Here is a 13,911-nt window from a genome sequence, read left to right as displayed (position 1 = left end):
TGTTAGATACCGTTATGGAGAATTCGATTAGTAGATTGCTAAATATTGGGTAGTCGAAAAAGTATATTCATATTTTGTCAAGAGATGTCGTTGCAGTCGTATATCTCCAGTGCTACTGGAGAGCATACGGGCCTCACTACGCAGGGGTACGATAGGAGACATGAATATACATCTGCTTCTGTTGCTTCGGTTTGAAAAGTCCCACTTTTACGTGAGTTCATTTCTGTTTTTGCTTACACATTGCTAAATTAAATCGTTTCATCATTCTGATTATCAGAGCGTAAATAGAATTTTAAGCCAAAATAGTTTTAATTTTTTTTATATTTTTATTTTTTATTTTGGATATAATTACATTCCTCTATGGATAAGGTTTATCGAATTCTATATATGCAGGTATATATTATATAATAATTGAGAAAACCATTTCAAAGCCATTCAAAAATTCATGTAATGAAATAAATTGACACTAAATATGTGTGTGTAAATAATATGAAATATATATTGGTTCATAAGATAAATGTAATCAAAATATATATGTACTTGTAAGTATGTATATTCAAATACGGATTTCATTGGTCGAAGAACAAAAGAAAAAAAAAACAAATATATAGAATGGTAAAAGAAGGATGGTATACAGAGTGATTTTAGGATGAAGGCTCATGGTAATGAATACACTTTTGACAGTGTTAGTATAGTAGTGCACATTTATCGTTTCAGTAAAGAAACGAATGCATACGTGGTAATTGAGAGGATATTATGATTTTGAAATAAGCATTGTAGAGAGAAAAATGTTCCTTAAATACTAAGTGAGCGGCAGACTTTGCAGCTGCATACAGATATCTTAATTGTTGCCTTGGCTCTGTGCCGGTGACATCAAATCCAATGCTGCCGAAATATTGCCATTGACCGACTCAAGCAATTGTGTTAACCATCCGCCTTCATTGCTAAAGCCCATAGCTATCATAGCATGTATAGCTTTATTGATACTAGGATCTGTTTAGGATAGAAGAATTGAGATTAAACTATTCAATATTTCTACATTTCGAGCTTACCTTTGTGATAAACGAGTACAGCTAGATTCTGTGGTTTGGGTGTAGCACCAGTGTTAACAGATGTTGTGGGTGTGTTGTTGGTCATAACGTCAGACTTAGCCTTTAAGACATCAGCAATTTTAATTTTTCGTTCAATAAGGGCACGCTCATTTTCCTTTTCAACATGATCCTTCAAATCCATGCTGAGTTGTTCAAAACTTATATCGGAATTGCTCTTTGGCGACAAGTTTTCGACAACTGGTGTTGATGCTGGAGTAGCTGGCGGGATGCCAACGGCGCCGGGTAATTCGATTTTTTCAATAGTTTCTGTCGAGCTAGCAGTAGAAATATTGAGTAAATTTGTTGTGGACTCGGCAGCCTGTTTGTCAATCATTTGCCAGTCATTTTCCTCGCTTACTGAACGTTTACGTTCCACAGTTGTCGTATCAGGATTGATAGGTTTCTCAGCTTCACCGGTATTTTTGGATTGTTCTTTATTTAATTTTTCTGCTTCGGTAGTCTGCTTACCAATTGCGCTCGATTTAGTGCTTGTGGAACTTGCAGCCGATCGCATTGAACTTGCTGCTGAAGCTGAAGAACTTTTGCGTGCTTGGTAGCCAGTACCAGCATATGCAGATGCATAACTGTTGTCCTCAGCGCCTTCCACTGGTTCGAGCATTTTTGCGAACATATTGCTGAAATTATTAAACATTTCTACTCCTGCTTTCATGAATTTCGGATCAATGAATTGTGCGAAATCTTCTAAAGTTGGTGTAACTGGCACCGACTTGTTGTCATTTGATTTATTGTTAGTGTTGCTTGAAGCGGATTGTGATGTAGGAGTTGAAGTTCCAGTGCTAGCCTGTATATTTTACGAAATATATGTTATGTATATATGTTGAATATTCCAATATTTTTACAAAAACTTACCATGTTAGGTGTGGCATTTCCTCCAGCTGCACCTACATCTTCATTATTAGACTGAACTCCAGCCTCTGCATTGAGCAAATCATTCAAAACTTTTGCAGCTGCTTGCTCATTGATTGTTGCTGTTATTCCAGCAGCCTGTTTGTTTACTTGGGCTGCTACTTCGGTGGCTATTTTAGTAGCTGCTTCAGCAGTCTTTGCTGCTGCCTCACAGGCGGCTTTGGCTGCTTCGCTTGCAGCATCAGCTTCTTTTGGTTTTGTAGATACATTTTCCTTTGGTGGTGAAGGAGCTGACGGTGTATTGGGGTCGCTTTCATCCATTTGCCTATATGTTGCGCCACCCTCGGCAAGGTCGGACATCATTTCGTACATGTGGGACAAAAAGCCGTTGCGCATTTGACGACGATGATGTTTGCGTTCATGATGGTGATGATGTTTTCCAAGCTTGGGCTCTGCGTCATCATTAGCGCAATTGTCGTTTGCTGCAGTTGCTCCTGCTGCTCCCATATCAAAAAACGGGCAACCGCCAGCATTTGAACCCTTGCGTTCACGCTTTGCTCGCCGGCCGCTACCGCGTCCACATGGACTAGTTATCCAAGCGTCAATTACACTGGGTGAGTTTTCTTTTGGCATGCGTACCATCATGTGCTCTGGGTGTTTGTGCTTGGCCTCACAACGTTGGCATAAATCGAAATTTGGGCACTGAATACACTTGTAACGAAAACCAACAATTGGTGACAAACCACAAGAATCACATTCTACACGTTCGTGTATAACAAAAACACTTGGATCATCATCATCCTGGGCCGGCTTTTCCGCATATTTGAACGTTTCCTTCCACAGTTCTAATGATGTGATGTACATGTGCAATCTATCCGACCGTTTATAAAGGAACAAATCATAATCGACTTGGTTGCAAATGTCGATTTCATCACCATCCTCATCTAATTAAAGTAAATTAAGAATTAAATTATATCCTATTTTCCGGTATTTTCGTTTTATAAGTGAAATCTAGAACGATTTCCACTCACATATATAAAAACAAAATGAAAACTGAAGAACAACAAATTAGTCATAGGCCTTTGTTACGAAATTGTGATAAGAAAACGAAACACATACATACTACTTAATACTACGGAGTATTGGTAAAGCAGTTTTCAAACTTGTTTTCAAATTTTGCTATTATATACTCACCAAACCAGGTAGTTTTAAATGCAAACTTTGATAGCTTGCGTTCATCAAAGAGTTGGTTTGAAATGGTATCCTTTAGGATATTGTAATTGTTCGACGGCATCTGGATGTATATATTGAGTTTAGCACTTCCATCATCATAGGTGACTTTCATTAACTTGGTGAAACGCTCCATTTTTATAACTTTTTATATGAATTCAAATTTTTTTAATTAAATAATCGATTTATCGCACAATGTTATCCTTGATCTTTAGTTGCAAAAGCGTTTGTTTATGCTTGTATTTATATACAATATACAAATATGAATGTTATTGCAAGAAACACTTCCTGACGGCTAGAATTACTTTCAAACTATGCCTGTTTCGCACTTTTTCCGAAGTTTATATACTGCGCAGTTGAGTTCTTGCAACTAAATGTTACCTGATTCAGCGCTATACCTGCTGGTTTTTCTTGATATGTATACCTTCGCGTATTTTCGTGAATGTTCTTCTTTTCAAATTCTGCAACTCACTGAATAATGTTCGAGTTTTTCTCTCTTTCTGGTTCAATATATATGTAAAATAACCAGCTTCAAAAGTGCAACTTCATTTGTTGAGACGAAAAACTATAGAATCGGTTGTGAAATAATATAGGATGACGCTGATATCAAAGGCTGCCAACTGAAAATGCACCAATAGATAGAGAAAAAATTGGTACGAATGTTACGAAGAAGCGGATAAAAGCAAAACATGAAAACTGCTGATGCCATTGTGTCGATTGTGAATATGGATAATAGAAGCAGAGTTGTATTTGACTGAGACAACACAAGATTTAAGTTCACAATAGTGCAAACTTGATATTAAAATTAATTTAAACAATATAATCAGAAAAATATGTTAATATTCTATACAATAAAATCAAGTCAAATTGATTTTAGATATTTCCGGGAGTTTAGTATTCATAAATTTATAGGTCAAACCGAAGTTCTAGATATGGTGCATATATTTATCATTTCGTATGAGACGCCACTTGCTCATCACAGTCGTGCCCATGAAATTGGGACCGTACCGGATTTTGAGGGAAACGTGAATAAGAGGCTAAAGAGACGAGCAGTTAGATTCTTGGCTTTACTTCCGATTAGTTCGGATGTCCATATTGAACGACAAGCTGGAATGGTATTGCTGGCATAGTGATCTGATTCACTTGGTATGATCGGAGATAATATCGGTGTCTTGGAAAAGAGTTTATGCCAAATTTCGTGAAAACATCTTGTTAAATAAGAAATTTTTCCATTAAAGAACTAAATTTTGATTGATCAGTTTGTATGGAATCTAAGTAAATATATGCTATAGTGGTTCGAAACACGAGCAGCTTTTTATGTGGAAAAGGATCTGGCGAAAATTTTCAGCTGTCTATGGTGGTGTTTTTGCAAAGTTGAGTTGACTGGACAAATTGGGACAGAATTATATCTCTTTCTATTTGTTATTTTGTGGGCTTGGAAATGAACTGATAATAGCAATCTGCAATACCACTTCAGAGTGTCAAGACAGATAATTTTTTTAAAAAGAGGATATCTCAATTTTTATATAACTTTCCGTTTGGTTGGTTGGCTGGTCGAAAAGAGAAGCGCAGGAGCATCAAGCCGCCTTCGACAGCCCGAAAAGGAACTGCCTCTATGCCGCTATGTCTGAACTTGGTATACCGCAGAGCTAATACGGCTGTGAAAGCTGACTTTGCGCAACATCAAAAGCTCCATCAGGATGATGTGATTTCACGAGCCCTTTACGCTCGCCAATCGTTTATAAAGGCATAAAGTTAGACGGAAATGAATTTATCTCGACTAAAAAACGGGTTCGGAAATCAGCGTCAAACCAATTCATTTCGGACATATATACTTTTTTTGCAATGAATTCCAATTCAATACATGTATGTATTTAAATTGCCAGCATCATTCAATTTAATCATGAATTTCGAGTGTTAATTTTATTGAACTGAGTGACCGCCGACAGGCTTCTTGTTTCTAATTTAATTATTTTTCAGGTGTGCGATTTATAATTCTTGAAAAAATAATAAAAAGTTTTCTACTAATCTTCTCCTCCAACAACATTTTCACTTTTGAATTTCAAAATGTTTCTCTGCTCTTGAGCTTTTAAGACGGAGATGTAAAAACTACGCAACATCTTCTGCAGGTGTCTTCTCCTTCTTGCAGGTCCCATAATAGCAAACACTGATGATTATACCTGAATTAAACATGTGGCAATTATAAATATACGATAAATTGTGCCGTTTATCACTGCCAATCGTCAAGCAGATGTCAGGCTTTTGTGTGTGCATATATGTATGTATATACATATTTAGGGTGGGTAAAAAAAAAATGAATATTTTTTTCTTGTTAATGTTAAAATTAGTTTATAGGCACGTCTAGGTCTTGAATAATTTTTGGATTAAATTAAGCGTATACGAGATGTTTATTGCCAAGAATCATCGAACCAAAAATTAAAACAATGAAAAATATATATATTCAAAAAAAAATATTTAAAAAATATAAAAGGAAAAATATTTTTGTAGAGTTGTAAATTTCCTACAAAATTATGAGTTTTGCAATTTAAAATTATTACTTTTTCAGTTATAAAGTTCTTAAGAGAATTATTGTCTTAAAATAATCACTCTTCAAAAATTAATATCTTTTGAACGGTTAAGTTTACGGAAAAAATCGTAAGAGACCATTTTGTAGAAAATTTAATTTCCTGCAAGATTTTGCGTTTTTTTCAAGTTCGTTCGAATCGATTTATGTGTGTTTTTCTATCATAATAAGAATCTGTAAAGTCTTTCTGTTACACTCAAGAGCTCATACTGGTAGAGTTTTTCTAAGAGGTGTCTATCATACAATTTTTCAGAGTATCAGTGAAAAAAATATTCGTTTTTGAGCCACCTTAATATATGTGAACATGTATATATATGTATATAAAATGCCTATTTAATATAATTTTATACAAATGCCACAGAATTGAGATAAAAAGCTTCTTGTGCGGCGTGAAAATTGGTCCAGAGAAATAATGCTTCTTTAACAGCATAATCAGTTGGCTACAGGGGTTTCAATAGCGTGGACGTTTCAGCAAAATTTTCGAAAATTTATTATTTTGAACTTATGTGCTTATTTAAAAACGCGAATGAAGCAGAATTGATCTCGTAACTTGCGAATTGTAAACGCTTATCAAAGTATTGCTGAAATGTGGCGAATAAAGGCATTAAGGTTTGTGTAGCGCATGTAATTCCGGAGGGCGTTACGCTGATATTTTTCAAAATAAAAGCGAAAATACAAAATAAAATATATAAATTTATGATAACGGTAAAATTGAAAAAAAATTTGAACAAGATTTTTGAATTAATTTATACAACCTCAGCAAAAACCTAGAAGTTTATTATGCAGAAATGTTTTAAATATTGCAAATCACTTTCTAAATTTAGAAAATTAATCGGCAAATTCAAAAATAATAAAAGAGTTTGACAATGAAATAAAATTGCAGCATTTGCAGAAAATATCTAAGCCAATGAGGCATGCAAATAAATAAAAAAAATTTATTCAGTTTGAATGCCGAACTCAAACAGACAAAAAAGATAAAAAAAACAGAAAAAGAAAAAAAAAAGAAAAAAGAAAATCGGGGTTATGCTTTTCTAATGAGCACAATGAACTCTTTTGTGGGCAAATTTTTATATGAAGCATGCAAAAAACAGAAAAAAGCAGAAAATTTGCAATAAGCGCAAATTGATTCGGGTGCGGTCGGGATGCGATCATCGCTAACGAATTAGAATACAAACAATTTGTCACCGATTTCCGCGTTTTGAACAAATTGTTTGATTTAGGTGATTACAACAAAAGCTAATTGAATAAAAATGCAAACAAAAAATATTAATTAAATAGCCGTTTTCAACATAAAAGGTCTTAATGACAACTTTTTTTGAAAACGTGAAATTTTGTATTTAATTTATTGTCTGCGTTTTAAGATGTGTGAATTGGAAATAATGGATGTATCGCCTTTTTGGTGGAATAAAGGCAATTTACTAATTAGAGCATGTAAATGCGAAATTAGCGTTTAAATGGACAGTTAGAGTGAGTGAGTCACATCAAATTCCAAAGTTATGTAAACAAAATAGTTTCACAAAGAATCCGAAATATTTTATGAATGCAATTTATATAATACTTTATTATATAACTGTAAGTAACATTTTATATTTTTCGATTCCCAACAGTTTCAAATCGCAGCTACTGTTGGTGTTTTTATGCGCGCTAGCGTGCTCTTCATATAGCGCCGAGCTTTCGGCTACGCCAAAAAATTCCGAGTCATCCTCAGTAGCAAACAGTACTGAAATATTAAGAACCCTAAGCAGTGGTAAAGAAAAAGAGAGCTTGAGAAGTGAAAGCGCAGAGGAAAATGTGGATATTGATTATGACGAGGAGCAGGATGACGATGATGATGATGATGACGACGAAGCCACCGGAGAAAGGCCAAAACATTCACGCAAAAAGCTTATTAGCATTATAAAACGTGTGGGCACAACTTTTACCTGGGATCGCTGGGAAAAGTGGACTAAATGTAGTAATTCTTGTGTGCAAATACGCCGAAGGAAATGTATCGAACGGTGAGTATTATTGAAATGAACAATTCAAAAGATGTCGTAGATGTTTATGGTCTGTCTTCCACATTTTTCAAGCATACTTGTATGTTTGGAGGAGTTACTCTGCTAAAAATACAATACAACAACCGAAATAGATAAAGGGTTATAAGTTTATTAGTGATCAGGATGATGAGACGAGTTGAAATTCGATGCCTGTCTGTTCGTCCGTCCATCCGACGGTGTAAACGATAACTTGAGTATAATATAGAGACCTTAATGAAACAGGGTGGATCTGTCTTTAAAAATGGTTTCATGAACCTATTTTTCAAACCTCTTCATCTCCCTATTGACCGAGTTTACAATAGCGCGCCAGTCGTTCTTCTTTTTCGCTGTTTGGTGTAAATTGCAGATTCCAAGTGTAGCCGGGTCCTTCTTCAACTGGTCTTTCCAACGGCGTGGAGGTCTTCTTCTGCTTCCCGCGGCGGGTACTGCGTCAAATACTTTCAGAGCTGGAGAGTTTTCATCCATTCGGATGACGTGACGTAGCCAGCGTATCCGCTGTCTCTTCATTCGCTGAACTATGTCAATGTCGTCGTATATCTCGTACCATAAATCTTCCGCAGAACCTTTCTCTCGAAAACTTGGAACGTTGACTCGTCAGGTGTTGTCATCGTCCACGCCTCTGCAACATATAGCAGGACGGGATGATGAGTTACTTGTTTTGTTTTTGTTCGTCGAAAGAAGACTTTATAGGAGCAGGTATAAAATTTGGACAATGGAAGTGGCACCCATCTTTGGATGAAATTCTTTATCTTGGGAATAGCTTGACCGGTTGGTGCGTAAAGTCACCCAAATATTTCTCCTAACACTGTGAAAATGAGCTAAATCCGAGGACGGTAAATATATGTGATATCTTAATAAACTTGTATCCTCTTGATTGAAATGAACCAACTCAGGGCTATACTTTCGCCTAAACTTCTATTAGTCCTTCACTTGTATCTAATATATTAGTCAATCTGAGTGATTTCTTAACTTGCAAATTGCGAAAGTATAAAATGTTCGGCTACACCAGAACTGAGATCTTCCCTACCTGTTGCTATATTCATCTCAAATTTATTTTTCATATAAAGTAACCTTAATTTCGAGGGTTGTTGATCTTTCCAGAACTTTATAATATCTAATTGTTCTTTTTTACTTTATTTTCTTTTAAGTAAATTGATCTCACTTGATGCTGCTCCGATTGACCGGGAATTCTATCCAGAACCCAATGGCCTCACCGGTTGTCGAGGTATTATAAAACGGTTCCGGCTTTGCAAGGACGAAAAATGTAAGGCGAACAAAAAGCGGCAACGTGACGAACAATGTGCCGCCTTCAACAGAATAGCATATAAAGAAAAGTACTACAATTGGTTGGGTTATGAGAAAGAACACAACGAGTGTGAGTTGTTTTGTCGTCCAAGTGGCTCGGGCATGTTCGTGAGCATGAATCAGTCGGTGACTGATGGGACTACCTGTGGCAGACCGGCAGTGTATTACACGCACTATTATAGACGTAAGGCGGTATGCGTGGAAGGTGTGTGTCGGGTGAGTAATACGAAGGCTATATAATATAAGTTGTAAGAAAGAAAGAGTTTGCAGAAAATATTCTTTACTAAGGAATTGTTTTCCACAAGTTTCAAAATATTTTCTTGTGTAATTTCAATGAGTTAAGTATATACTAGTGATTGATCTTACTTCTCTTCTCCTTTTTAACAAAATTTTGTTCTCACATTAAATGTTCGTAACAGCATTGGCTGACCTTTTTTACCACTTGACCTTCGCAGCTTTTATTCTACAGTTGATGAGTTTTCTTGATAAGAATGAAATAACATAGATTATGCTGTAATCAATACTTTAATGATTACTGTATGCGAAATCGATCCATTCATCAGCTAATAGTCGTAAATATAATAAAAATCGTGCGCCATTGTTGAGCGCGTCGCCTTGGTCAAACGTTTGAGCTTTGAACGTTTTGATCGCTCCGATCGTTTTGATGATCTCTCAATTCTTCTTCGCTGAACCAACGTGTAAAAGTTGCAAAGGAAAAATTACACACTTGATTAAATTTGATTGAATTGCTGATCAGCTGGTTGAGTCTTACATCTTGCTTGGCCGGCTGCATATAGCACCCGACGTGAGTGCATTCTAAGCATCACCATCATCATTGTCAGCGTCATGATGAGCGCTTCAAAGCCGACACTGCCATTTGTAGTGGCCTTTTGACGGCCGATCGTTGTGCATCGTCACAAAGTTATCACGATCCGCTCAGCTCATTTGCGCAACGATTATCTCTAATTTGTTAAAATGTACATTACCGTGTTCGCTGTGTGGACATGATAGCGGTGATAAGCGACTGACCGTTGGTGTAGTTGGTCACGCCGCGGCCGCAGCCGCGACCACGGCGGCTGTTGGCCATTCGTTGCGCTACAAAAATGTGCGCGCTGCTGTTGCGTTTACAAATCATTTAAATTCGTTTTATGATGTGCACACTTTTAACTTTTTTCCACTGATTCTGGTTTTTCAGTTTTATTTGGTGGTACTTTGGCCAATTGGCACTTAGTCGGCTTGCCGCTCATATGTTGTGATGATGCTGATCTCGTGCCTCAGTTGGCAGATGGCAGCTATTGAAGCATTTAACAAGTCGCCCATTTGTTTTTAGTTGAACGCTGTGGAGTTGGCATGAAAAAAAGATATTACGAATATTTTTTTTAGAGTTTTGAACCTTTGATCTCATTGTCGCGTGCGAACGTGTCTATCGTGGTGTGAAGTTGGGAGTTTTGTGAGACATTTAAGTACAAATGGATGCAGATTTCCTTAATAATTTATATATTCACATCTATATGTAAGTATTAATGACCGCCAAAGTATTCTGGCAAAGAATTAGAATTGATACTTCAAATATTTATAAACCATTAAGTAAGTAAGGGATTTAGATGACCATTTCACCAGTACATAATATACATATGTATAAGTATGTTCACAACGATTAATTGCTGACTTCTTTTTCTTTTCGACTTCCTTGTCCTAAGGCAAGTTTTATAGTTCGTAAGCCGATGTGGATTGATTGGCGGCTTTTCGAGTAGTCTCTTTATGTCCGAAAGTTCTCAATGACCTGACATTTGTCATCCTTAAAATTTTGTATAGAGACCTTATTAATCTTCAATGATTCGAAAGAGTATTGTTTACACTTTCATTAACATAACATATTAAGTTCACCACGGAGTTTGTAACATCAAAAAAAAAAAACGCGAAAACGCGTTAAAGACGAATCACACTATGAACGCGTCCAAAATTCAAGGATTTAGTGCTGGATCATCATCGAATGACAATTATTTGGCTCAGCCGAAACCATTTAGAAGAAATGCGTTAAGTCGCCATTGGTGCCAAAATCTCTCAAATGCATCATACTGCATTGGTTCTTCACGACTTTTTTTTGCCAAAAATCCACTCATATTGTTTCACAACCAGCGGATTCACCTGATTTGGGTCCGAGCGACTTCTGGCTATTCAGCAAACTCAAAAGATCAATGCAAAAACGCGTTTTGACACATTTGAGGAAATAAAAATCGAATCAAAGCAAATTCTGAAGGCTATACCGGAAAAAGGTCGGACGGGGATTACTTTGAAGGGGACGAAAGTGATTTAGAAGAATAATAGGACTTTCAATATTGACTTCTGAAACTTAAAGAGAGACTGGTTTATTGCTAAAGACCAATGACTTCAAGTCACTTCAGAAGTAGTTTAGTGGTGTTATTGCACATGTTGAGTGGCCTTATTGGAACTTGAAGTTGTCAAGATCAACTTCTTCTCATTGCGGCCATAAAAAGTTGGTTATCATCGATCGATACTGCTCTCTACTGATAGTAACGGTGCCAACAGCGCCATTTCGAAAGAAGTACGGACCGATGATTTCATCAGACCAAAAACTGCACCGAACTGTCAATTTAGGTGAATGTATTTAATAGTTGTTGGCGTTACGAGGTGTTGAGAGAAAGGTTCTGCGGAAGATATAGGGTCTTTTGCACATTGGCAATGTGGCATTGACATATTTCAGCAAATTAAGAGACAACAGCTATGCTGGCTAGGTCATGTCGTCTGAATGGAATACTCCAGCTCTGAAAGTATTTGACACTGTAATGCCCGAAGAAGCAAAGGAAGAGAGAAACCTCCATTCGGTTGAAAAGACCAGGTGGAGAAGGACCTGGCTAAACTTGGAATCTCCAATTGGCTCCAAATAGCGAAAAGTAAGAATGACTGACGCGCTGTTTTAACTCGGTTATAACCCCGTAAGCGGTGTCTAAAGAAGAAAAATAATAGTTGTTCATGAATGATTTGTGAATTTTCTTCGCACCAGAATCGGTAGTTTTATTTATTTACGGCACCACTCAGACGAAAGTAAGCCTCATCAGAAAAGGTAATTTTCTTTTGAAAAATATCGTTTACGCATCAAGTTGTTTCAAGGCAAAATCAGCAAATTCACGACGTTTACCGTGGTTCGATAGCTTCAGTAAAGATCATATTAAAGATCACCGGCGATTAGAAATCATGCCATACTTATTGGAAAACCCGGTATAAATGATCAGCGTGACGAGCTGAGTCGAACGGTTCGCCTGTCTCTTTCAACGCGAACCAGTTTCTGTGATATCGTGTGAAATTTTGATAACGTCCTTTCCTCCCCACGAAGTTGTTCATCTGTCGCAATCACCAATATCGGACCACTATAGGATATAGGCTACCACACAAACTGACCGATCAAATTAAATTCTTCTTTGGAAAATAGTTTTATTTGATTAGATATCTTCATGAAATTTGGTATGGATTAGTGCTAAAGGGAGCTCCAAAATCTCCGAACATATGGTTCAGATCAGACTAGGCAAACTGATTAATCAAAATCAAGTTCTTGTATGGAAACTTTTTTATTTGTGAAGGGTTTTATAGCTTCGGTGCGAAGTTAACTGTTTTTATTGTACGGTAGTGTTAGTACTCAAAACTACACGATATCGATAGTTTCGATATATAATTTTGCAACAGTGAAAAACCAAGCTGTACTTGCGCTCAGAGCTGGGAGTTATTGTTCATACATACATATACATATACATGTCAATATATTTGTAATTAACTTACCAGCTCTGACTTGCTTTAATTGTCACTAGACCTTAGGCCTGATTTAATAATGCATACCACAGTGTTTGCTGCTATTGTTGTTATTATTATTAATGAATACTTTCGATGCATCTGTGAATTACAATCGGGGATGTAAACAATTTTCGACGGCTTTTCAATATCACTTACATTGTAGTTGTTGCTTTTTTCACACACTTGACCTCACCACCCTCTCCCACAAGCGCGCCGATACTTCAAGTTCACTTGACGCTTTTTCTCATTGCTTTTTGCTATTGTATGTGTCTATTTCGCCAGTTGTTGTTATTGTTGTTGTGGCTTTTCGATTTTTCACTCGTGTGTATTGGCCGCCAATAATTGTGTTGTTACTTGGCTATTGTGGCGTACACATGTAGTTGCGAGCGGTAAGTGCCTTTGCTGCTGTTGTTGTTGTTAGTTGTTTACTACAATAGTTGGCAGCAATTGCTATGAGATGCTGCATTGCTGCTCTGCAAGCGTGCGATTGCGGCTCTTCGTGAAGATTTTTGAGTTGCTTCGCTATTGCTATTGTTGTTATTGTTGCTTTTATTGTTTTTATGTATTTCTGTTATGATTTGGTTAGCGTTGCTCGCGCATTATTATTGTTATTGTTTTGGCATTTATCCGTATGTATCGCATTTGGTATTTGGTGTGTGTGATTTTTCGCTTTTAATTTTCTTTTTTGATGTAGTATATAGTTTTTTGTGTTGAAAAATTCGAAATCATAAATTTTTCTCGTAGCCAAACTCATTCGCCAATGTTTTGTCAACCGCTCAACAACGTGTCCGGTGTTCTGTGCGACGGTACTTAGCGGTCAGTGGGTGAACTAATGAGTTATTAATTGAGTTTTTGGCGGTGAAACGTTGCGAACAATTAAAAATCTTTGTGTGTGAATGAAAAATTGAAGAAATTAAAAATCTCGTTAGTTAATCGTTAATAAATGTACGAACTTTCAAAAAATTTTACACATTTCGAAAAACAAAAAATG

At 36.6% G+C, this 13,911-nt stretch overlaps 2 protein-coding genes across 2 annotated transcripts; one reads left to right on the top strand and one right to left on the bottom strand.

The window, feature by feature from the left end:
• Positions 1-303: 303 nt before the first annotated feature.
• Positions 304-3,825, bottom strand: LOC105232320 (protein ref(2)P). The gene is made up of 4 exons (XM_011213970.4): positions 3,153-3,825; positions 1,962-2,902; positions 1,053-1,893; positions 304-993 (listed from the first exon to the last, which is right to left on the bottom strand). Exons 1-4 carry the CDS (start codon positions 3,322-3,324, stop codon positions 842-844), a joined length of 2,106 nt encoding a protein of 701 aa, XP_011212272.2. The 5' UTR covers positions 3,325-3,825; the 3' UTR covers positions 304-841.
• A 2,398-nt stretch (positions 3,826-6,223) lies between these two features.
• LOC115066579 (uncharacterized) lies at positions 6,224-9,353 on the top strand. The gene is made up of 3 exons (XM_049461430.1): positions 6,224-6,381; positions 7,380-7,769; positions 8,957-9,353. Exons 1-3 carry the CDS (start codon positions 6,359-6,361, stop codon positions 9,351-9,353), a joined length of 810 nt encoding a protein of 269 aa, XP_049317387.1. The 5' UTR covers positions 6,224-6,358.
• The last annotated feature ends 4,558 nt before the right edge of the window (positions 9,354-13,911 follow it).

This window comes from Bactrocera dorsalis, unplaced genomic scaffold, assembly GCF_023373825.1.
Source record: "Bactrocera dorsalis isolate Fly_Bdor unplaced genomic scaffold, ASM2337382v1 BdCtg031, whole genome shotgun sequence".
NCBI classification, from domain to species: Eukaryota; Metazoa; Arthropoda; class Insecta; order Diptera; family Tephritidae; genus Bactrocera; species Bactrocera dorsalis.
The sequence above is the reverse complement of the archived record's forward strand: the minus strand, read 5'-3'. Positions and strand labels throughout refer to the sequence as shown.